This window comes from Marmota monax, unplaced genomic scaffold (genome assembly GCF_021218885.2).
Source record: "Marmota monax isolate L192 unplaced genomic scaffold, Marmota_monax_Labrador192_F-V1.1 WCK01_AAM20220418_F8-fsc00133, whole genome shotgun sequence".
NCBI lineage: Eukaryota > Metazoa > Chordata > Mammalia > Rodentia > Sciuridae > Marmota > Marmota monax.
The window spans coordinates 1,556,093-1,581,897 of record NW_026694821.1 but is presented as its reverse complement, the minus strand read 5'-3'; the positions used below and the strand labels follow the sequence as shown (position 1 = coordinate 1,581,897).

The following is a 25,805-nucleotide window of genomic DNA, read 5'->3' as shown; positions in this document are numbered from 1 at the left end:
GATTGGAAAGAATGACCTCAGCGCACACAAATATCACGTTAAAAGTCACTGAACCTTGTCACCTGAAGTCACGCTTTTTAGTACAGGTTGCAAGGAAATGAAGCCTCTCATCCTTTCAAATCAATACCACATCTGACAACTATAACAAAAAAACCACAAAGCATTTCCATAACAGTGTGTACTTATGAATTAAAGGTCTGTGTTAATGACATTTGGACCAAAAAAGTTCACTGAAGCTGTAATTACCTTGAAGAAGGACTTAGAACTTTGGATTATTTCACATAATGAGTAAATCCCACCCCAGCTTCTATGGATCTCCCCAAACCTCAATTGTCCCTTTCATTAACACCAGCGCCAATGTAACACTTGGGACATGCTTATCTGATGCCAAGGGTCTGTAACAAATATCTTCAAAGGGAGCCAATCTCTAAACTCTGCCTTTCCAGAGAAAGAGCAATATGGGGGGCGGTGGAGGGGAAAGGAAGCCTTCTACCTGGCTTAACTAACATTTGGGTGTCAGAGTAAAAATCAGAAGAAAAATTCATGAAGTAATAAAAGGATGATTATAGCAGTTATTTACCATTTTGGCTTCTGAATGCATTGGCTGGACTTGGGGAGAAGCACAGGGGTTACTGAGATTTGGACCTTGCATCCCCATGATGCTGGAGTTCACTGACATTTGTCTCTCCATCTAAGAGAAAGGAAAGCAACAGAATTAGAAGTCTGAGAAAGACAGTCAAGGCATAGACTAAGATGCCACTTCCCTTTCAAGCAGATCCTTTAGCATTTCTTTGAAGAAGCCCCAGAAACCCACAGGCTTGGTACATGGTGAGCAATGCACTCCTGAGCCTTGAGCTGAACTAAGGACATCAAGGAATCACTCAAAGCTGTGCCACCTAGGAAGATTCCCCATGCAAAGAGAACTGTGATGTCATGAAAGATGATTTCCAAACAAAATCACTGAATATTTCCACTTTTGCACCCATTCCAAGTACCACTAATTATGCTAATTTTTATGGCTGTAAGAAATAATATATGCATAGAAAAATGCTAAAAGGATATATAATATACCAAGTGGTATCTCAGGATATCTTTGATATATTCCCCTATAAATTTTATATAGTAAACATGAATCTTTGGGGGAATAAGGAAAAATAAACAATCTTAAAAGCCACATTTCCCAATGCACTGGGTCTTCCTGTTGCTCCATTTCATAAATACAGTTGAAATAAGGCAGCAGGAGTGTTTAAGCCACTGCCTGGGTGTATCTTTTCCTTCTTAACTTGGTCAATGCCTCACTGAAGAACTGAGCCTTAGGTAGCTTCAGGGTTTGGATTACATATGAATGACTGCTCCCGCAGTATCCTCCTCTGGCCTTCTGTCCCTTCAGAATCAACATCATCCAAATACCTGAGCTGGGTTATGTTATTTTTGTCTTCAGGGTATGCCTATTAAGAAGTAAATGCAAGGTAAGTGTCCCTTATCCAATGTGCCTGGGACCAGAAGTGTTTCAGATTTAGGATATTTTCAGATTTTTCAAATATTTGCATATGATAATGAGATATGCTGGGATAGGACCCAAGTCCAAACATGAAACTCATTTATGTTTCATATACCCCATATATGCATAGGCTGAAGGTAATTGTATATAGTATGTTGAACACTCCCACATTTGACTACCACCATCACATGGGGGCAGATGTGGGATTTTTCAATGGTGGCATCATGTTGGCACAACCAAGTTTTAGGTTTTGAATTTTCAGATCAGGGATTGCTCAACTTCTACAGCAAAATTTTTATTTGAGTCAAGGAAGAACTGATTAATAATATTTTCTGTTTGGTAGAAAATGAACACTTCACAGAATAAGCTAAAGCAAGTACATTTATTATTAATACCACCCAGAAAATAACTAGACTTTCTTTAGAGGGAAAACCAATTCTTCAATATAATTACCAAAGGGTGAACATAAAAACAATAGCTGAAAATTTGGGGAGCCAGGTATTCACTCTAAGTTAACCTGGGAAGTGTTGGAAAATATGGGTGTTTCTAATCAGTGGAGGTTCAAAGGATGGAGCATGGAAATCCCACCAATTAGAGGGAAGCTTGAGTGTGATCACTGAACTAAATGACCGTGCTTAGTCAAGGGGTCTTCTCTTGCCGAGATTCTGCCACTGTGATTCCTTTTGTGTCTACTCCAGGGGTTGGGTACAATTATGACATTAGTCTTTGAATTAGTAAAAGTGTTAGCGAAAAGCTCTCTCCTGACAGGTGGGTGCTTAGCCTGATTTTAGCCAATAAGCTGATCAGTTATCCTGCAAGGTGTGGATACAGGAAACTTTCAAGAGGAGCTAGTAAAAGCAAATTTTCCATGTATTCCCGAGTATTTCAGTAAAACTTTTTGAGCCTTATCAATTCAGTAAAAATAAAACATTCACTCCATGTATCTCCTAAATCTCTGGGCAGCCTAAAAGTCTAATCTTTCAATCACTTTTTAAAAAATTGTAAAATACATTTAACATAAAATGTACCATTTTAACCAGTGGTAAGTGCCATGAAGTTCATCAAGTTCAGTGCCATTAGATACATTCATGTACTCTAGTGGGTAAGTCATAAAGAAGTCAAGAGTTTAATTGCCTCCCAAAATGTATTGCTACATTAATACAAATTTGTATTACTACAAATCCTATCAGTATGTATAACCATAATGCACCAATAAAACAAGTGGGAAAAATACATACTACTTATAATCCTCACTCTCAGAGGCTGGAAATGGGAGAGTCAGAATAGCATTTGACCCCTTCTTCCTCTTTGAGAGGGAAACCCAAGTCCAAATGAGCTTTTTCTCTTCAATTTTCCAAAGAAGGATCTTTTATAAGATGTTTGTCCAGTGTCTTCTAAACTACCAGCTGTACCAAGAGCGGAGAGCAGTCTGCTTGTGGCTTCTGAATCCAGAGTCAGCAAGCCTTCCATTTTTGGGAAAAGTTTTCATCTATGACTATTTCTACTCCATGACTCATCATATACTGGTTTCAAACTGGCTTCATTTTTCTATCTATTAAAAAATATTGCATTTTCCATCTTACTGACGATTGTCACATAGACATACAGCGTGGGCAAAGCGCCTCCTCGAAGTAAGGACAAGGCCCCATCTGCACTGTGAGCTCAACTTTAAAAAGTTGCCTGGAATTAAGAGGCCAGGAGATGGAACAAGTTTGTTCAATAATGGGTAATATTCAGCACTGCTGGTAAACATCCAGGCAGGGACTCAGGGGTGCTGCTCAGTGGCATAGTGCTTGCTTCGCATGTGCAAGGCCCTGGGTTCAATCCCCAGCACCACAATAACTCCCAAATAAAGAATTTTCCCCTCTTCACACACTGGAAAATAAAAGCTAGACTGTATATATGTCACTGAGCTTTTGTAATAGTAAATGTAAAGTTCATGTTCCCAAATTATTAATGCATTTGACTTTCAAGACAAGAAATTACACCCTCTGAAATCCTTGAAGGCAAAACCTGCCCTGGTCTTCTTAATCTCCATCATCTAGCACTGTGCTTGCATACAAAAGGTGCTTAACAGAAGTTTGTGGAATGAATAAATGATGACATCATTTTCCTTCTGACCTATGTTTCGTGAAATGTGCATCCTGGCAGCAGGCATTACAAATCAGGTATGAATCTCACCTTCACCTAAAGACACAGTCTGCAGATTTAAGCCCAGGGAATTGTGGTTTCCCAGAGCGTGATCTTTGGGAAAAGATCCAAGTTATAGCAGAGGAGCTGGTGACAGGACACTAAGGAAGAAAAGTCTGGATTTCTAGGGCCTGGAACTCTTAGGATCTACTTCTGAAAGGCATTGCATTATTTTCCATTAGTAACATTTGCTTCACTCAAGACCAGGGCTTCTCAAGCTCAACACTGACATTTTGGATCAAGGAACTCTTTGTTGTGGGCAGTATCCTGTGTATTATAGGATGCTTAGCAGCATCTGTGGTGTCTACCCACTATATCAGCTTCCCCATGCCAGTCCAGTGCCGACAACTAACAGCATATCCGGTTTTTGCCAAATACCCCCTGGGGGACAGAACCACCCCCAGCCGAGAATCACTGCTCTTGGCTGACACCTACTGTCATGGCAGTTCTACACATCATGCACAAGGGTTTGAGAACTCCCGAGGGAGTGGCCTCCCTGCCTTTTAGTCCATACTGGCTCTTGACCATGAACCTGAATCTTTGCTTCTATCCTAAAGTATGAACAAGAGGTCAGGCTGTATGATGGGATAATGTGGAAACTGGTGCCAGGTATCTTTTCTCAGAGCCCTTTCAGCCCAAGTGTCCTAACTTTATCCCTAGGAATGGTCCACAGCTTAGCCAAACTGAGGTGGGGGAAAGTTGTCTGTAGTAGTATTTTTCTGAATACGGCATAGAGAATACTAATTTTGGACAAGAGGAAGTCAGAACCTAAAGGAAGACAACGTGTGATGGAAACTTCGGTACAATTGGTTTAGTTGAATAAAATCTGGGCTAACTGCACTGAGGTGCTGTTCTCCACCATCTAAAAAAAGTCTAAGGAGAGCATTGCAGGTGAAGTCAATTGGCATCACCTGTCCACCCTCTAGCTCAAGGTTACAGTGGCTGTTTCTAGCCTGGACAACCAGGCATCTGTAGTGGGCAGGCCAATAGCTCTCAACTGAATCCACAAGCCCTTCTGTATCCCCCAGCACCCTCCTACAGAAAGGAGCACACACAGTCCTTCACCAGGGCCGGTCTGACCTCTCAGGTGAGCTGAGATACGCATTCCATTTACTACACTCCTAAACCACGTGATACTGGACAACTCTCTTCAAAACTTCTTACTCGGCTTATCATCTATGAGGCAATTATATCAGTAATTATAGATACCATATCCCCACAAGATTGCTGTGAGGATAAAATTATCTAAAAACATGGAGAATAACTTCAAATACTTTGCAAAATACTGCTAATCAGTTGTGGGAGGGTTTGGGTTGAATGTAGGGCTTTAGAGAACTCCTGCAGCCCTGTAAATAACACCACCAGTTATTTTCACCAACACACAATCTAGGGAAGAAAGAAGGAAAGGGAGGAGGTGGAAGGACAGAAAAACTGCTTTGTATTAGTCCGAATCATTCTGGTATGATTATCTATTACTTTCAGAAGGGATCATATGATGATTATGAGTAGAGACTCAAGAGTCAGACTACCTGAATCCCGATTCTATCACCTATCAGCTGTGTGACGTCAGCCAAGAAACTCAGTCTCTCTGCCTCTGTTTCCTCATGTGTAAGATCAGTATAATAACAGTACCTACCTCATGGGATTGCTGTGAAAGTGAAGGGAGGAAATGTACATATCATTTAGTAGGTGAAAGAATGGGCTTTGGAGACAGAATTTCTGGGTTCAAGACTCCACAGCTCTGCTTTTCAGCTGAGCAAGTGACTTGCCTGACTTTGCTCCTTCAGAAGATGGGGACAGTAAAAGACTCATCTCAGAACGTTGTTCCTTGTGTTAACAAAGTACTTGGAAAGTGACCAACATATGGTAAGTACTCAATAAATGCTGCTAGCATGATTTATAGAACATGATATGGATAAACACATATTAGCAGCTATTATGTATGATCATTATTATCGTTATTACTATAATTATAACTCTCAGTTCTGGCTAGACCACTCACTGGCAATTTAAAGCCACTGTATACTACTCAAGTTGGGGACTCCCCAGTGCAGTCATCCATCAATATCTGCAGAGAACTGGTTCCAGAACACCCCTTCCCTTTTGAAACTAAAATCTGCAGACACTCAAATCTTTTGTATCAGATGGCTTAGCATTTGCTCATAACCTATGAACACTCTCCTGTATAATTTAAACCATCTCTAGTTTTGAATCAGTTATCACCAGCAAGAAGATGAGAAACCCTGTTTCATAGCAAGGTGCTGAAGTCCAGGAAAGTCAGTAAGATGCCTGGGGATGGGCAACGGGGCCCCAAAGGCAAACTGGCACTTCAAAGCCCTGAACAAGTGCAATTTATGTTTAATTCCTGAAACAGGGTTGCAAGACTTTATTCAAGCTCAGCCCTCCCCTCTGAAGCAGCTGCTTTCTTGACAGACAGCTTAGAGGTCAGTTTTCCCTTTCCTCTTTTAAGAGTGGCAAGCCACAGGCTGGGGGATGTTGTGAGTAGAAAAGTAGTGATAGAGTGCATGCCTAGCAAGCATGAGGCCCTCAGTTCAACCCCTAGTACCATTAAAAAAAAAAAAAAGCTAAAAGAGTGGCAAGCCATAGTTGGAGTGAGGTGCTCCAAAGAGACACCCAGAAACTCTTACTGGCATCAAGACGGCAGAAGATCCAGGCATTGTAGGGTTGGGCAGGGTCCCAGGCATGGAGGCTGGCATGGGCTGTCTCTGTCTGTTGTGGAGATGTAGCAGAGAAGATAGAGAGCCTGGGACAGGCCTGAAACAAAGAAAACAAACAAACATTATTTCCAGTGCTCTGAGCCTGTCTCACCAGAGTCCAGGAGCAGTGGGGACACCACCCGTCCGACGTGCAGCCGATCAGACCCACTGATGGGACAGCCACATAATTGTGGATATTAGGGAAATAATAACAAATAAAATACAAGTCTGATTTCCTTTGCTGCTTCCTAGATAACACATCAAATTCTACTTCATTTCCTGATCCCTGTTATCTAACTGATGTTCAATAAAAACAAGCCAGTAAATCTCCCATAGCCCTTGCTTCTAAGGAAAGGGATTTTGTGGTGGAATCCTGGGTCTGAGCCTTTGAAGGGTCTCCGGGCTGGAGATCTGGCTCCATGTGTTCAACACACACTCTCCCACACCCCTGCCTGGAAGCTCACCTGGCTTTGCTCTGGATACACTTTCATTCTCTGAATTTGCTGGATAAACTCCATTTGTGAATTCCTGACAGAAATCGATTTTGACTTTTTCATAGTTCTCCACAATGAGTGGAAAGAAACAAAGTCAGGACACAGACCAAAGCAGCCCGCCCATGGGTCACAGCACTGTGGCCAGCCTTTCCCCGGTGAGCTCTCCATCACCAAGCTCTCATTTCCTAATAACTCGAGGTGTTAGGCTGTTTGACAGAAAACTGATTTGGGCCTGACCTGCAGAACTTGGGTAAGCATTCCTTTGGGGAGTACACAGTTTGAGCTGTTGTTTCAATTTGAAAAAAAAAAAACCCAGAAAACTTTAAGAGCCTTACATTGATTTAATGAGCCAGGGAATGTAGAGCTGAGGGAAAAAGGGAATTATTTGTGTTTATTAAAAAATGGCAAACAACTGACCTCCCCGGCTAAATTTTGAATCTCCTGATGGGTTTGCTCTGGGGAGCAATATAAATGTCAAGCCATTAAATTAAAGACTTAACAACAAACAAAACAAATAAACCAAAAGCTCTCGGGCCCTCTGAGTCTTCCATGTTAAACCACTGTATTCTGAATGTTGGGCTAGAAACGTGTACTTTCAGAATTAGTGCATGTTCTAAAGAAAAAAGAAGACCCCCTCATGCAAAGAACTGGGTAAGGCTACAGCCGTATGCTCCAGGCAGGCCCAGGCCTGGCCTCCATTAGGGGAAGCACAATCTCTGCTAGAGTTCCCTTGGAGTAGGGAAAGGAGGCCCTTCTTTGGCATCTCTGGGTGACTCACAGGGAAGTGGGAGACTGAGCTGGGGAAAGAGAATGCCAACACGTTCTTTCTTCACATTGCTGTTAAAATTCCAAAGATTAAGTTTTCCACTCTTTTTGCCCAAGAGCTCTTTTGGAAATGTAGCTAACCATCATGGTCACACACATCCTAGAAGGATTAGTCATAATTAGTCAAGATTTATACGCTCAGGAAGGTGAATATATGGAACTAGAAAAGAATAGAAAGCCCTTTCACAGAAGTTATGTTTATGTACACAAATCACAATCTGTTTTATTAGTAGGATGTATGTATGCGGACATACCTAGAAAGGCTGATGTAAGGAGGTGGGAACAATGAAATGAGCATTTTTTCAGAAATGCAAATGAGGTACTAAGGGTATTTCCTGATGTGTGCCCTTGGGGCATCTGGAGTACACACTGACAATAAGGTGTGTACTCCAGGTGAAGGTCCTCAAGCTTTTCTAGTTTGGGGGAACTGCTGGTTCCAATGCTCCAAAATACCACAGAAGGTTGTGACTTCACCAGGTTCGTAAAGTATATTTCATTCAGAGGTGAATAGCTCGAGTCAGATAGGTATGGAATGTGGCCCTGTCAACAAAGCTTGTTTTATTTTCTCCAGTCTGAATGTTTTGTTTGGGAATGCGATTAAAAAGAAAACTGTTGTATGTCACAGCATATAATGTTCAGTAATAGTTCCTCCAAACCCAGGATTAATTATCTGGACTCCCCAGTTTCATAATAAGCAAGATCCATTGAGGGGACCCCTCATCACCCATCTACCCATTCATTAGTATCTACCCAATCTGCAGAGATGGATATACATGCATCTACATATGCACACACACACACACACACATGCACGAACATGCACGCACACACATATACTGCCTGTGATCATATATCTGTCACTAGAGGAAAGCTTCAAGGGCCAACAGGAACAAACACACACTGTTATAGGAAAGACAATGAAAAACATTTCTTTGTATTACTTGGATTCACGATACCATGATCGTGAGCATCATTCACGTTCAGTTTCTAACCTGACATATTAAAAACAACTCTGGTCATCAGTTTTTATTGATGTGTTCTTTCTGAAAAAGAAATCAATTAAACAACTCAATAGTGATGTGAAAGGGAATGCAAAAGTAATTAAATTTAAAATGAGTTTTCATTTTACCCAAATGATGGAAACTATCATATGGAATAGTTGGGGAATGGTGTGTTTAATGTAATTCAATGCTCTGATTAGGTTAGTTATTTCCACGCAATGCACAGATCTACTAGATTTTAAAATATCAAGTATTTTCTCACTAATTAAGAAAGACTTTCAGGGTATTGGGCTCTCTTGGGATTATAATAACAGCTTCCAAATGGTACCAGTCAGACTGATTAGCAACATATACTTGGGTGGGAAAATGGTTTTTTGAGATCCCTATATGTTTGAATTCTGAATAATTCTGAGGTTCACACAGACTTTATAAATTATTTCCCAACTCCCACTTATCATACTGATAGAGTTTTCTAGGATTCTTGCTTAGGCTTTTACACCATAAAAACTGAAAAGAGTAAACTGCCTATCCATCCTTAAGTATATCAAGGAGCAGGGCTGAGGTATTGCTCAATGGTAGAGAATTGTCTAGCATGCACAAGTGTGTTTGATTCCCAGCACCAGTAAATAAAGAAATAAAATAAAATACAGGACCAGACTGAAGAATTTTCTATGTAACTAGGCCCATAGAAGCAAACATTTGTCTAGAATACTTGAATTGTTGAAGCAAGAGTGGTATTGGAATAATTGCATTAATTGTCTAACTCCCTTTATGTGTTCTAAAAAATGAATTATTGTTATTTAATATAGTATATGGGCAAAAAACTTTTTATATTGCTCTTGAACAACGTTTCATATTTTTCAAAGGATTATCACAGCCCTAATTTCACATGACTTGAAACAATGCCACGTGGTAGATAGGTAGCATTATTCCCACTTTACTTGGGAGCAAACTGAATCCAGGTACGTTCAAATTTGCCCAAGGTCACACAGGTCATGAAAAGGAGCAGGGCTTATACTCAGCTTGCAATACAGAGCTTCCCCCAGTACACCTTGCTAGCTCCCACAACTAAGTTATTATTGATTTTTTAATGCTAAAATAAACTCATGGTCTATTTCCTTTGATATTCATACTGCTCCCTGGACTTTGCATGAAGTAGTAAAACACTGGGGAAACTGCTAACATGCTAACACGAGAACTCTCTTATCCATGCGAAATTCTATTTTCTTCCTTCAACAAAAACAACAAAATAAAAACACAAGCAAACAAAGACCTCCCCAAACAACACATTAGATTCTGCAAGTAAGATGACAAAATAGCAATAAAGTTGTGAAAACAAAGACCCAACAGTCTTTCCTCCAGTGCAGGCTTGTTGCCATGAGCTAATAATTCCAGACTTTGAGCAAGCCGAGCCTCCTTTTTAATAACCATATGCCTCTAGGTAAAGTATTTCTACTAAAAATTATTGAGGCATGGAACAAGGTAAGATGTGTGAGCTCATGTTGGATTGTTCAATTACTAAACTGAGTCCTGCAGCATTAAGAGTTTTCCAACTTGACAGATTATTCCTCTTTATACACTTGTATAAACATACTGCTTACGGCTGAAATCTATGTAAGCTTTTCTTTCAATTAAAATGTCAAGGATGACAGACTGTGTTTTCACTGTCCTTAGTAGAATGATAGGTACCACAGCAAACGATTTCATGTCCTCATTTTTCCCCCCAAAAAAGGATGTTTTCCAGTCTGGGGGTGTCTGAAAATCCAGGACTGTGTCTCCAGTCTTCCTTGTCCCCCGGGGCAAGCCTCGCTCTCTCTAAGGAGCCAAGGGCCAGAGTGTGGGTTTGCAAGGCCTGAGAGGGTCTCTGTGGAGTGCTCTCTTTCTCCGATCTTTGAAAGCCCTAAAAGCCCTATGGTCCTGGATTGCCTATTCAACTGTCAGGACAGACCGATCAGCCAGCGATGTGCTCAGGCAAAGGAAGAGGACAGTGATGAAGAATATTATCTTGGAAAACTGGAACATCAGTGTTAGCATGGAAAGGCCATAGACATCAAAGAAACCTTAAGACGATAGAGAAATAATAATGTCAGGACTCGATGGGAAGCAAAATTTTAAAAACTTCAGAGCAAGCATATGGAAAGAAGGTCGGGGCAGGCAGTAGGAGATTCAGAGGTCATATTGGAAGAGACTTTTCTGAATTTTGGAGTTCTCCATTTCACCTGTCCAATGAATAGGCAGGCTGTAGGCGATCTCAAAGTCCTTTGGAGTTCTATTCCATTCTCAGGTTTGACATGAAAGCTAGAGGCTTTTAATTGAGTCAGACTCTAAGCTCCATTAAGACATTTATTCGCCCCTCACTGCTGCGTGCCCAGGGCTTAACTCAGCATCTGGAAGGTAGGCGGCAGTCAGTGTCTACGTTCAGTGATATTAAATATTAAATGACAAAATAGCAATAAAGAATCTAGTTCTTAATACCAGGACTACATCTGGAACATGACTAGACCCCAAACAGAGGGTGTTCCGAGAAAGGGCCTTACAGTCTATGGGGTCCACACTTATTTCTCTTGTAAATGTAATATCATTTCACACACAGACTAGAAAAAGGGTATTGATTGCTCACTCTGCTTGCATTTGCCTATGAAAAGAAATATGTGCTTCTTTTGTGTCTTCTTTTTTTAAAAAGTATTTTTAGTTATAGATGGACACAATTCCTTTTATTGTATTTTATTTTTAATGTGGTCCTGAGGATCAAACCCAGTGCCTCACACATGCCAGGTAAATGTTCTACCACTGAGCTACAACCTCAGCCCAGATCTTCTTAAATAAATTCTTTTGGCCTAATCTGACAAACTGGTTTTATCCAGGGTGGGGAGAGGGAATAGCTAAAGAAGAGAATATGAACACTTAAATCTTAAGAGAAGGCATTTTCTATTGTGAAATGCTTATTTACTCATTCTTTTACAAAGTGAAATTTTAAAATTTCTGTTTTTGAAAAGAAAGCAAATTGTCACGACAATCAGTTAGAATGTGAAATGGAAAGACGATATATTAATTTATTCCATGTGTAATAATTCTACTATAAAATGGTTAGTGAAGAACATGGGTTCAGGAGCCAGACTACACTACCTATGTTGAAATCTGAGCTCTGCCATGTACCAGCTGTGCTATTGTGGACAAATTACTTGATCTCTCTGTGCTTTGGGTTTCTCAATTGCAAAATGGAGGTAACAATGATATTTACCTCATAGCTTTATTGAGATATACTACATGCTAAATAAATTAAATATGTTTAATAAAAAGTAATTTTATTCTGAAACACCAAACAACAGATAATCCCCTTATTTCAATCAAGAAATTATTTAAGTATGGAATCTTAAAGAACACTAGTCCTTACCTTTAATTAAGAAACTACACTTTGATCAATATAAAAATGTTCAATATTTCCTGCATATTTATTTCTTTAAAAATTCATCCACTTATGACCAAGACCTTCTATAGAAGCAAATGGACTTCTCTCACCCACAATTTTGGAGAATTGCAAAATGACTTCATGTTATTTCTCAGAAAGAGCCCTTGCAAATATTTCCTTAGAATGGAACTAAAATAATTCTCCAGAGATCAGTCCTCAATATCTTGTTTTTCCTGAACAGTGACAAAATCCAACAGAAGCAATGATTGGGAAGACAAGAAAGGTGTTTAACCTACATTTAAAAGCACATCATTTAATTATTGCATTAACTGAAAATAATTCAAGGAGACACAATAGGATCCTGTTGCCATATCTTTTTTGAATGACTTCATAGTCTGCCCCAAGTCTCACCACCAATCTTCTAAAGATACACAGGCCAATACAATATTTCCCCTTTTAACAAAGGAGACAAAGAAATAGAAACATTTAGCTCTAGAAAGGTATGAATGCACCAGCAGCTTTAGTTAAAACATGCATTCTCACCAGGTACTGTGGCACACACCTGTAATCCCAGGTACTGGTAAGGCAGGAGGATCTCAAGTTCAAGGCCAGCCTAGGCAATCTAGAGAGATCCTGTCTCAGAATAAAAGTTAGAAAGGGCTGGAATGGAGATCAGCACTAAAGTGCCTGCCTGAACCTTGTGAGGCCCTGGGTTCAATCCCTAGTACCACAAACTAAATAAGCAATATAAATAAATTAATTAAAACAAAATAACAAGAATTTTCCTTTTCCAAGATTTCTTAGGTCCAACAGAAGATCTCTATTAAAAAGATGACACTTCCCCTCAAGAATTTCTCCCTCCCTACCTCAGAAAACTTGGAATGGGTCCATCATTTGACCCAGCTATCCCACTCCTCAGTTTGTACCCAAAGGATTTAAAATCAGCATATCACAGTGACTCAGCCACATCAATGCTTATAGCAGCTCAATTCACAATAGCTAAACTATGGAACCAAACTGGATGTCCTTCAACAGAGGAATGGATAAAGAAAATGTGGTACATATACTCAATGGAATATTACTCAGCCTTAAAAAATAAAAATTTATGACATTTGCAGGTAAATGGAGGGACTAGAGAGTATCATGCTAAGTGAAATAAGCCAATCCCCCAAACCCAAAAGCTGAATGTCTTCTCTGATAAGCACATGCTGATCCATAGTGGGGATAGGGAAGAATAAAGGAATTTTGGTCAGTGTAGAGGGGAGTCAGGGGAGGGGTGGGGTTGTGGGCATGGGAAGGATGGTAGAAAGAGAAAGACATTATTACCCTATATTACATGTATGATTATGCTACTGGAGTGACTCTGAAACATGTACAGCCAGAGGAATGAGAATTTGGGCTCCATGTGAGTGCAATATGTCAAAAAGCACTCTACTGTAAAATAAATAAATTTTTTTTAAAAGAATTTCTCCCTTCCTACTTTTCTTTTGATGACACATTTAGGTGTTCAGGAATTTTTTCCTCTATATCTATATCCTATTTTCTGCCTTACCCTAGTCTGCCATCTTATCCTATAAACTGGTAAAATAGCAATGTCAAAACAGGTTGCTATCTGGGGGATGGGAAGTCTGTCTCCCTGTGATAGAACGTGGCAAAGGTCCAAAGATTCCCACCCTCTAGCCTCTGCTGCCTCCTCAACTGCGACCCTGGACTCCACACACTCCAACCAATCCTGACCCTCTCCCACCTTCCAGAAAGTTCCAGCTTCCTTCCTGCCACAGATTCCTGATGTAATCCTTGCCTTCTCTAGGTAACCACACCAGGATGGACCCTTTTTGTAACACTCTCAATGTACCCCCTACTTTCCCCTATCATTTATCACTATTTAGTCAATCAATGAATCAATCAATCAATCACTCATCAAAGATCAATCAAGCACCTAACATATGTCAGAATGGGTGTTATCATTTCAGAGGGGAAAACTGGTTTGGCCATGTAGGTCATTTGCATAATTCTTTTACAAATTTCCAATTGGGCAGGATATAACAAACAAATTAGGTCTGTTCTGTTTTCTCTTAGACTTTACCATCTCAGTTGATTGGAGTTCATCAATGATGCAGAGATTTTTTTTAAAAAAAATGAATTTCCTCCTAATTAGATAATAAATTTCATAAGTGAGAGATTGTGTCCGCCTTGTCTACCACAACAGAGACTTCTGAAACTTAAGAAAGTGCATGTGTCTTTTCGGTGTTTAATAAATTTTCTTGAATTAGTAAAAACATAGATATCAAGGATCTTCTTTCCCATTAACAAGGGTTCTTGAGAAAACAATATTCAATAAATGATCTTTGCTAACTAATGAGAAGAACGTAATTGATCTTCAAGTCATCGGTGAAATTCCAAAATTTACATTAACAGCCTCATACAACCCCATTTCTATTCTTGAAAAGCATATGGGACTACCCCCAAGGCAATTTGTGCTTTTTGCCAGTGTCCCTGAAGTTGAACCCATGCTTTCAGATGAGCCCTAGACCCATTTGTTTTTGCATCACTTAAATTAATTTCCATTTGAAATTATATTTTAGGCATTTCATAAAAAAAAAAAAGGCCACGAATCATTCTGGACCACTCATCTGTCTCCAATATATATAATGTTCTAAAAATTGGATGCATGCCCTGCAATAAGGTCGCACTTTATAATGCTCAGAGCGTTTGCTCCAAGGCACCAGTTACAGCCATACTATGGTCAATTTAGCATCTTGGTTCTGCATTGTACGGACTTACTGATGTTGACAAGGGTGATTTTGGAGTACTCATCACCAGGGGTATCTGAAATTAAACATACCACACAATGCAAATTGGGGTCTCTCTCTCTCTCTCTCTCTCTCTCTCTCTCTCTCTCTCTCTCTCTCTCTTGTTTTGAATCAATTTTGTACAACTGATGCCTTAGTTTTATAGATGTGGTATCTGATGTCTTGGAAACCATACCTTTCTTTTTCTTTAAATGAAAGCCTGGCTGTGAGAAAGCCAATGTTAGTAATAAAACATAATACAGCTAACAGATCTACATCCTGCTGGAGCCTTGGCGTGGTTTTATAGTGTATCGCTGCATGTACTCAGGCAGAGATGTTTACTAGTGCTTTCAAGTGTTTTAAGCAGAGAGAGTAGTAATAAGAGGACAGATACGAATTTATGGTCATTCTGTTAAGACTATTAAATCAATCTTTCTTTTTTTTTTTCCTCTTGGCTTCTTTAATGACTGATTTCTGTACCATTAATCTGAATTAGTCATGCAGTCAGCCTGATTCATTTAAGTTAACCAAAAACACGGCTGGATTGGTTTCTGCTGTACTATTGTAAGAAAAAAAAATTCCATTTTCAAAATCTGATATATATATATTTTTTCTTGTAATGAGCTAAAGGCTCTTTATAAAGATCTTTTATAAAAGACCCTAAATGCCTCAACAGTTTGGCTTTAGCTATGGGTCAGACGTTCAGGCATGAAGAGATGGCTTTTCAACAAGCCAATAACTTCTCGGTTGCATCAATTATTCATAAAGTTACACTCAGAAAAAGGCAAGTAAATGCAGATCAAAAGACACGAAATAAAAGACGATTTTGAACGTAGCTCAAATAAATGATGCACATCTGACTGGTTGGGGAAAAATATATATCTTTAAAGAGGCAGATCTCTAAATAAAATTTCTTCCTAATGTGAGTTGTTAATAAGCTTCCTCCTTGCTTCATGTGGACAAATAAGTAGCCCTCTGATTATGAGCCTTGTCATTTACATGAGATTGCTGCTTGCATTCATTCACCATAGATGAATAATTCATGAAAACTTTCACTAACCCACTTCCCTGGGTATCCTGTTGAGGCAGAGAACCCTGAGCTCTCACAGGCCGCAGGGACAGCCCCACCCCCACACCAAGCTGTAGGTTGGCTATTCTGTTTAAGTTTCTTTTGGCTTCAAAGCTTTTGGGTTATCATATTTTAATTGAGTAATCTGTGGTGGAATCCACAAGGAGACTCCCCCATACTCATATTCCAAATTGACAACTGAATTTTGTAGCCAAATGACAATTGCTTCAGTTTCAGGAGACTTGGGGGAAAACAGAACCTTGGAACAGACACATCGGGTCCACCAGCAGCAGCCAGCTGCTCAGCCTGTGCATTTTACAAGGCTCTTCACTCTGATACCCTCCCGATTGCCTTTATCTAACCTCTCCTTGAATCTTGAGGCAGGGTCTCTTCCATACCTGTCCCGGGTGACCAGATTTATGGCACCCTCCACCCAGCCACTTGCTGGGATTATTTCAGCTCTTTAGGAGGTGGTGCTGGAATTTATTAGTTTCACTGATTCACTGGCAGGAAAGGGGATGTGTCCAAGGTCCAGAGGGAGTGGCTTTTGGCAGCTGTGACTCCACATACAGACTACGCAACCTGAGGCTGCTAAAAGAATGATTTCCCAAGTTCTCTTCTTAATGATAAAGTAACAACATTGCTGAGAGGATCTCTTGTTCTCCAAAGAAACCCTGGCAAGGAAGGAGGTATTGCCCCAGCCTCCCCAAGTTTAGCAAATGCCTCCCTAGGTTACATCTTGATGGAGGGTGGCAAGCTGTTCTCAACCACTGCCGAATCAAACAGCCAAAATCCATAGGAGGAGTGTATGAGAGATGCTAAAGAAATCCTCATCAGGCGAGGGCCAAACGTTATAGAACTTGGAGAAGTTTCCAGAAAAGCCCAGGAAAATAGTTGCTAAGCCAGAAAATAAGTCCCAAGGGAAAAAGAACAGGAATTAAGAAGTTTTCAGCCAATAGAAGAGACACTAGAGAAGGAAGGGAGGTGACAACCATGATCTTCAAGTTTCCAGATTACTAGATTCAGGGAATGCTCACCAGTGATGTTGAAACTCAGCCGAAGCAAAATAACAATAATAAATGAGCAGCACATGGGATTTAAGTTAGCAAAGAAGATCTCCAAAGAGCAAATAGTGTAAAACAATTAAATGGCTAACTGAGGTTCTGGAATTTCCTCTTATTAAGCTCTTAAAAAAATAGATTTGACCCTGTCTGGCCTGGAATCTAAGGAAAAGGAGGAGGAGGAGGAGGAGGAGGAGGAGGGGGAACTAGTTGGCAGACCTTGTGGAGTCCTAAGTTGGGTCCATTATTTTCACTTATTCCAGTCAGGGTGGCTGACAGAAATGACAGAGATAACGCTGGCTGCCATCAGAGACCAGGAAATTGAACAAAGCCACCTCATGTGGCTGACAAGGCCCAGGCTCTGGGTTGCCTCCTGCCTTTGCCACAGACCCAGAGTGGAACCTGGGCACTTCATGTGACCTCTCTGCTTTCTCCTCAGGGAACAGCCAGGTGGCCGTCATACCCACATCCCAGGTGTGGTGTGAGTGTGATTCAAGGGAATACTTTAAGTGTGTTTGGCCCCTGTAAACTGACCAATGCCTATTCTAGTCAAGAAATGACTCATCTTCAGAAAATAATTACTAGTATCCTTTAAAGTACAAATTAATGCTATATTATTCTAAGTTTGAGGGGTAAAGTGTTTAAGGAAAAGACCCAGAAACATCTAACTCTTCCAAGGGACCTTGGTGTCTTCCATAACTGTGAGGCCTGGTACAGTCCCCTTTCTCTTCTCTGGGAAACTTGATCCCATCTCTCTAGTCCAGGCTGGTCCATGCTATGTGCTCTCACAGCATGTGTGTACCCCTCAGGCTGGAGAGAGAGCACTGAGCTTGGCCCACAGAGCCCCACAGAGGTCTGTTAAATGACTTAATGAGGTTACCTCATCCTACCCTGTCACTCATCTCCTGGCAGCTGTACCCCTGTGACATGTCCATGACAGGGATCATTTTTATTTTTATTTTTTTAGAGTGCTAAGTAAGCACTCTACCACTCAGCCAACCAGCCCCATGACAGGGGTCTTTCTAAGAGTCGTGGTAACTCAACCCACTCCTGATTTCTAGGGACTATCAGGTTAACATTGACTTGAGCAAGGAGTCCAAGCAAGGGTGGAGTTTCTAGGAAACTGTACTCTTCCTTGTGCAATCTACCCTGAGCTACCTTTCAAGTTCTCCCACTTTACAGAAGCACTTATCATGAAGCTAAATTGATATTAATCTGAAACACTTAGTAGAATAGGAGCAATAAAGTTCATGACAATGATACTTGGCATTTATTTCGTACTTTGCATACAAGGATCTCAAAGGGCTTTTCAACTAGGCTTTGCTATTTTCCAAATAATTCATGGATGGACTAGAAACACAAGCAAACAAGCCACTGTTAATGACTTCCCAGGGGACAGGGATGGATCTGTCATGAGATTAAGATTGTGGCTGTGCTATACATGTAAACACTCCCACTACACACAAACACCTGCAGACATGCACAGGATACCCGGCAAAAGTGAAACACTTCCAGTCCAAACACACTTTTTGCCTCTATTACCCAGGTCAACTTCAGAACCCAGTTTTACATTTTTATAGGTTTTATTTTGATATTTCTCCCAACCCTTTTAGGGTATTTATAATTGAAAGATCTGCATCTTTTCTTCAAAGGCATACAGATTAAAAGGGCTTCCATTTCTTTTAAGTTCATTCTGAAAAACAAATTCTTTAGGTTTCAATGATCAGTTACAAGCCACGCAGGGGTTTACATATTAAATGTCTCTTCTAAGGCATGTTTGCCTGCCCTGGTGGCCCTACATGTTGCCAAAGAGGGTGACTTACTCGGTTTTCTAAATTATTCCCCAGACAGTCCTACTCCTACCCTCAAACAAATGTGGTACCTCGGGTTTCAAGTTTAAAATATAGTTTGGTATCATTTCAGATGTCTTCCTACAGCTTAATAAATATCTTCCCTGGAGGCACTCAGGGCCTGATTTTAATTTGTGGTAGGGTTATGGGAAAAGTAAATGTCAATTTTAGCTACAGATAATAAATCACTAATAGAAACAGAAAGTGAATAACAGTGGACTTAAAGAACAGGTCCCTCTTTATGTTTGCCCATGGGGAGGAACTGTCCCCCCAAAAATCCCTTCACATTAGGTTGAAAGCTTAGTTTCTCCTCTGATCCCTAAAATTAAGTCTCTCAACAAACAGAAAGGCTGAGTTGTACTTTCTCAGATGTTAAATTGAAGATCATAAAATGGTACAGCAAAAAAGTGGCCAAGCCCATCATAGCATGGCTTTGAACGTGAACAGCCCACAAGGGCACCAATGGCCTCCACCTCTCACTTGCCTGGTGATCCTGGGCTATGGCCTCATTGCCTCTAAGTTTCTGTTTCTTCACACATAAAGTGACCAAAACAGTCTTCAAGGACCTTTGCAACCCTAAACTGTTATGAGCAGATATGATCCAGAGTGGGTAACCTGACTTAGGGAGAGATCCAGAAATCTTACTTTAGGGAAGCAACAGATCTGTCATGAATAGATTTTCCTCAAAGTCAAGGACAAATGGGTGAGTAATTCCTCACTGGCTGCTCTTGAGCATTCCTTTTCTTGAACGAGAGAAAGACTCCCATTTTCCCTGAGTACAGGTAGCATTTAGCAAAGAAGGGCAGGGACCCAGGAGAGGGTATGGTTTCTTCTCACTTATGAACAATAATCATTTTAATGACTATGAAAATAAAGGCTTTACTCTTTTATGCACTAGAGTAAGTCATTTGTTGTTAAGCTGAATGACTCGAGGGGTAGGACAGATCCCCAAATCAGCAGTTCTGTCTTTTCAGTGTAGTGCTGTTAGATCCACAGGAACGAGATCTAAAATGGGTATTTGGGGTGTGACAAAATCCTCCCCGTCTATAAGTTTCCAGGAAAAACATTTTTCCTAGTGACTCGTAGATGCCACGTGATCCTCTCAGGGAAAAAGCTAACTTTCCGCAAGTTCCAGTGTTGGGTCCTGTGGATGATCTGTCTGGTCCACAGTGCCCGTGACTGTTTTACCTGTCCACTTCACTGAGCCACCAGTTGCCCAGAGGTCTATTGAAACATCATTTCTGGGTTTGTCCATAAGGGAGGTTCTGGAAAAGGTTAGCATTTGAACTGGTGGGCTGAGTAAAGTGCTATGCCTCCCTCATTAGGAGGGCACAGTGTGACCAGAGAGAACCTAAATAGAACAAAAAAGGTAAGGGAGGGTGACTTCTTAAGCTGGAACATTCCTTCTCAGCTTTGGTCTGAGACTAATACCATTGGTGCTCCTGGTTCTTCAGATTTTGACTAGAATTTATACCATTTTCTTTCCATGTCTTCAGTTGGCAGATGGCAAATAGTGGGACTTCTCAACCTCCATAATCTAGTGAGCTAATTCCTTATGGTAGAAAGGAAGGAAGGGAGGGAGGGGAGGAATGAGTGAGAAAGGAGAGGAAGGGAGGGAGAGAGAAAGAGAAAAAGAAAGATAGATAGATTGAGCTGGGCACTGTGGCGCATGCCTATAATCCCAGCAGCTTGGGAGGCTGAGGTAGGATCATGAATTCAAAGCCAGCCTCAGCAAAAGTGAGGCGCTAAGAAACTCAGTGAGACCCTGTCTCTAAATAAAATACAAACTAGGGCTGGGGATGTGGCTCAGTGGCCGAGTGCTCCTCAGTTCAATCCCTAGCATCCGGCCCGGCCCCCGCTGTCCCCCAAAAGAATGATTGATTCCTCTATTTATTGTGGGGTTGTGTCCTGATAAACCCATTTATTTTAGTTTGAAATGAGCTTTCCCCAAAATCTCCTGTGTTAATGCAAGACTCTTCAGAGGTGAAATGATGTGGATTGTGAGAGGTGTAAAAACTAATTAGTCCACCCTAATTTAAATGAACTGACTGGGTGGTAACTACAGGCAGATAGGGTGTGGCTAGAAGAGTTGGGGCACTGGGGCTGTGCCCTGGAAGAGTTCATCTTCCCTGTGGTCCCTTCCCCCTCTCCATCTCTGCTTTCTGGTCACCATGTCCTGAGCTACTTTCCTCCACTATGCTCTTTGACCATGATGCTCTGCCTCACCTTGGGCCAAGCACAATGGAGTAGGCTGACCCATAGACTCTGAAATCACAGGCCAAAATAAACTTTTCCTTCTCTAAGTTGTTCTTGTCAGGTATTTTTGTCACAGCAACAAAAAACTGACTAACATACCATCCTAAGTTGAAAATATTGTAAGGCAAAAATGCATTTAATACACCTAACCTCCCGAACATCACAGCCTAGCTTAGTCTACTTTGAACATTTGTTCAAAACACCTACATTAGCTTATAGTTGGGTAAAATCACACACACACACACACACACACACACACACACACACCCACAAACAAACAAGAAGCTTACAGTATAACACAGTGTTTAATATCTCATGTAATTTATTGAATTTATTGAATTTCACTATCCTGAAAGTGAAAATCAGAATGGTTGTATGGATATGCTTTCACAACACCATAAAGTAAAAAAATCATTAAATCAAACCATTTTATGTTGGGAATGGTATGTATGTATGTATGTATGTACGTATGTATGTGTCATCTCTTTCCTATTAGTTTGTTTCTCTGAGTAACTTTGATTAATACAGTGTCCCATCTTTTAGATTATTTTTCATAGAAAGCTTCCTACATCTCCTTAAATATATTTGAAAGGAGTAGCTTGGTAGAATCCAGGCCATAACTTGGACATCCTCATCCTGACTTCCAGTTATTCACCAAGTTCTATCGACTCCACCCCCCCACTAGAGACCTGGAATCCATCCACTTGGCTTTATCCCCACTGCCAAGATCCTGGTCCAAAACACTGTGTTCTCTAACTTGATTTCTTCCAATAATTTCTGCCTCTAGTTTTCCTCCCCTCCAATCCAACCTCTGCAGTGCCACCAGAATTATCTTCATGAACCAAAGTTCTAGACTGACACTTCCCTGCTCAACATTCTTTCAAGCATTAAGGATTTTTACTAATTTATTAATTTATTTATTTTGAGAAGGCATTTTTTTAAATGTTATGCTTCTTGGATGTCTGCTCTACTACTTCCCACCTGGCTTGGTATGTTCTACCCATCATGGTTTCCTTTTGTTTCCTAGAATGTGCCCAGCTCTTCCTCCACCAGGGCCTTGATATATCCTATGGCCTTGCCTGAGATACTCAGTCATCTGCCCTTTTGTTGACAACTCTCATCCATCTTTTAGACCTCTGTTGATATATTGCTTAAATTTTTCTGTGGTCCCTTAATTAGAGGTATCTCTAATTTAGAAAGTCACAGCCCCCTGTGCTTGCCTTTCATGCTATTTCTAATAACATATTTGTAGATATGATTATTAGTTCAATGTTTGTCTCTTGCCTTAGACTCCTCATTCCCTGATGACAGGTGCTATGTATATTTTGACTGCCAGAGATAAAGTCATAAAGTCATTCTGATTTCTTTTCTTTTCTTTTTTCTAGTTGTAGATGGGCACAATACCTTTATTTTATTTATTTATTTTTATGTGGTGCTGAGGATTGAACATACAAGGCAGGCAACTCTAATGCTGAGCTATAGCCTCAGCCACATTATGATTTCTTTTGACCCTGGGGAAAAGTTGTGCCTACTTCCTGGAGAAGGAGAAAGGAGAATACCATCTCACAGCTGGGAAGCTTTCTGGAAGTTAAGAGGGTGATTCAAAGTAATGACCACCAAAGGCTACCCTAAATGCTACTGGCAGTAGATTGCTCTGACACTTTGAATTACAAGGCCATTTGTCTTGACAAGCGCAAAAGGGAAAATGCCAAGCCAGGTGTGGTGGCACACACCTATAATCTCAGCAATTTGGGTTGCTGAGGCAGGAGGATTGCAAGTCTGAGGCCAGCCTCAACAACTAAGTGAGGCCCTAAGTAACTTAGCGAGACCCTGTCTCAAAATAAAAATAAGAAGGGCTGGAGATTTGGCTCAGTCATTAAGCACCCTTGAGTTCAATTCCCGGTACCAAAAAAAAAAAAAAAAAAAAGTGGGGGGATGCTCACTTAAGGGCTTGTGATTTTTGTTCTAGTGTAGTGCTGAAAAACTTAACTTTTCTTAGTATAATTAAATGTTTTTCCATTTTTGCTAATACTTTCAATGGCTGAAACTCTGCAGAAGGGTTAGACCTAACTTTTATGTCACGTTCCCAAGCATCAAACACTTGTGCCAAGTAAACCTCTTTAATTAAAATAAGGCAATAAGAAATACAATTATAAGTGCCATGGGATATGTTCCTTATAAGAAAGAAAACTGAAAAAAATACCGTATGTGTGTGTTTTCTCAAAAACAAAGCAAACCAAAGCAATGATTTTAAAGTCCAGAATGGCCAAGAGAATGCATTTTCTCTGTGGAGGGAGCTTAGGTGTGACAGAGCAGAGGGGATATGCAAGAATGACTGACTGCCTACTGCAAAAGCCTGGCAAATTCTTGGCCTATTGGTCCACAGCCAGTGTTTGTCTTCATAAATGAATTCCACATCTTTATTAAGTTAAGTAGTTCTCTCTTATTATTTGAAACATACTTTAAATATTTGGTTTTATGACGTCCTCGAAATTGATACAATTCCCTCCAGATCAAGGAAGTTGGAAAAAATCAATTAGCTATTTTTTTAAAACATTTGGAGCGATTATACAAAAATTACGCTTCAATTTGTTCATTATGATGAATATCATTTGACGTCATATGTGACCAACAGATGGCCACAATTAAACTTGTCCTTCTGATTAGTTGATTTTTTTTCATAGAAAATCCCTAAATGATTATTAAATAAACCTCTAGTGTGAGTTGATCTGTAGAAGTATATGTAGTAAGAATGAAAGATTTTAAATTAGAATCAACTTTTGATAATAAAAACTGCTGCCTGCAAAAAACCAAAACATATCCAAAGCTCAGAGGCCGCTCCTAGTCAGGCCCTCCACAGAAGCAAGTCACAGGGTGTCATCCCGAGAATGGATCTTATTAAGATGAATTTTATCTGACATAGATGGAATTTCAAAGTTGGTCTTTTTACAGATGAGCTAATTGGCTTTATCCAAAATAGAAGGAATTCTTGGGGCCATTTAAATCATTAGAATTGCTGGTTCAGAAGGCAGGGTAGGCTAAGGAAATGAAGTCCAGCCCTAGCAGAAACTAGACTTGTCTTCCACACTCTTCACAGCCCAGTTCTCAAAACCTTCTAATGAGTTTCACTGTTTTCTTTCTCGTGCTTATCATAATCAGCCAACCACACATTTGCATCCCTAATGGACCCTTTTCAAAAGTGTGTTGACATTTCAGTAGGTTTTGAATAGCTCTTAATGCTTCTCTCCATTTGGGTAGGTGCCCACAGATCTCCATATATGGATCTCAACCTATAGACTGGCTGCTTTACTCACAGAGCTATTTGTTTTTAATCCCTGGGAACCTATCTTAATTACACTCTTAAAAAAGTGAAAACTCAGAAGTCAGATGACTCAGAAAATGAGCATCTAGTTGGATATCCACATACAGGGCCACATCTTAACTCTGTGAAACTTGGGCCAGAGTCAAAAGTATCATCCCTGTGGTAAATTCACTTTTTTTAAGCTACTATTTTCATCAAAAGGAAATAGATATAAATAAGACCATCCAGATAAACACAGGTTAGGGGAGAAAGCTGAGACTAACAAGGATCTCATCACTGGAGCACAAACTTTCCAGCATTTTTCTCCTTACATTTTCTACAAAGACTAAGAACCCAGAGAGCCCCTCTGCTCCCCACTGTGGCTTTAATTAAAAAAACAAAACAAAACAAAAACAATGTAACCAACAGACACACAAAAAATATTTTTAAGTTTTTTTTTAAACACATTTACTTAGCTTCTGCTAAGGGATGAATAAAAGATCATCCCTTCCCTGAAGAAATTCATCATCTATTAAGGCAAACAGACAAGGCCTGGAAGTTGGTGCAGGGTGTAATGGGAGACACCCCCCCCCCCGCCCCCCACTCTCCCACCCGGCCCCAAAGTGATATCTAATAACCTAGGAGGCTCCAGGGCACAGGCCCCAGCAGAAGACACAGTACTAGCTCCAGGAAAGAAGAGACTTCGCCCTGAGCCAAGTGCGCATACGCCTGTGCGAGCAGGCATGTGCATTGGGGGTCGAGGAGGGTGTTGATGGTAGAAGCTCCAAGCCCAGTTATCTGTGCAAGGCAGGGTCATGACTGTATGTCAGCAAAGGCGGAGAAACCATGAAATAACGACAATCATTCACAGTTGATTGTGAGATGAAAACACTCTCTCTGGATAACAGTCCCATCTAGAAATATAAACCACATGGCTGATGTGCATCCCATTCAGGTGGATCCCCTTTCCTATGCCAGATTGGGAACTACATATATTTAGAATTTTTTAAAATCCATCTTGCCAGTATTTCAGGTAGGTGGCTGAGTTACAAATTGAGAGAACTGTTCGATAGACTATACTGCAAGACTTTGATCCTTTTTGAATTAATTAGTCAGCAATGGAATAAAAGGAAGAGAGACATTTGGGGTAAGTGAGAGGGAGCACTTGGGCAGGGGACAGCTTTTCTTTGAATCAAAAAGCCCTTCTTAGCCCTATTGTTCTATACTGAGCTGCTTTCGAAAAGGTAAAAATGGAGCCAGAATTTGGCCCCAGTTTTTTCTGATTCTGAAGCCTTTTCCAAGACAGAAAATTGGGATAACTGTTTTTTTTTTTTCCTTT

The 25,805-nt window shown here is 40.4% G+C and overlaps 1 protein-coding gene across 5 annotated transcripts in view; it reads right to left on the bottom strand.

Annotated features, from left to right (window-relative positions):
- Creb5 (cAMP responsive element binding protein 5) overlaps window positions 1–25,805 on the bottom strand; it is a 402,319-nt gene that overhangs the window by 101,413 nt on the left and 275,101 nt on the right. For all 5 annotated transcript variants that reach the window (XM_058573158.1, XM_046426059.2, XM_058573160.1 and 2 more), the window contains 2 exons: window positions 6,340–6,466; window positions 581–691 (listed from right to left, as the gene is read on the bottom strand). In XM_058573158.1, the coding sequence (XP_058429141.1) occupies window positions 581–691; window positions 6,340–6,466 (238 nt within the window). The remainder of the gene's footprint in view (window positions 1–580; window positions 692–6,339; window positions 6,467–25,805) is intronic.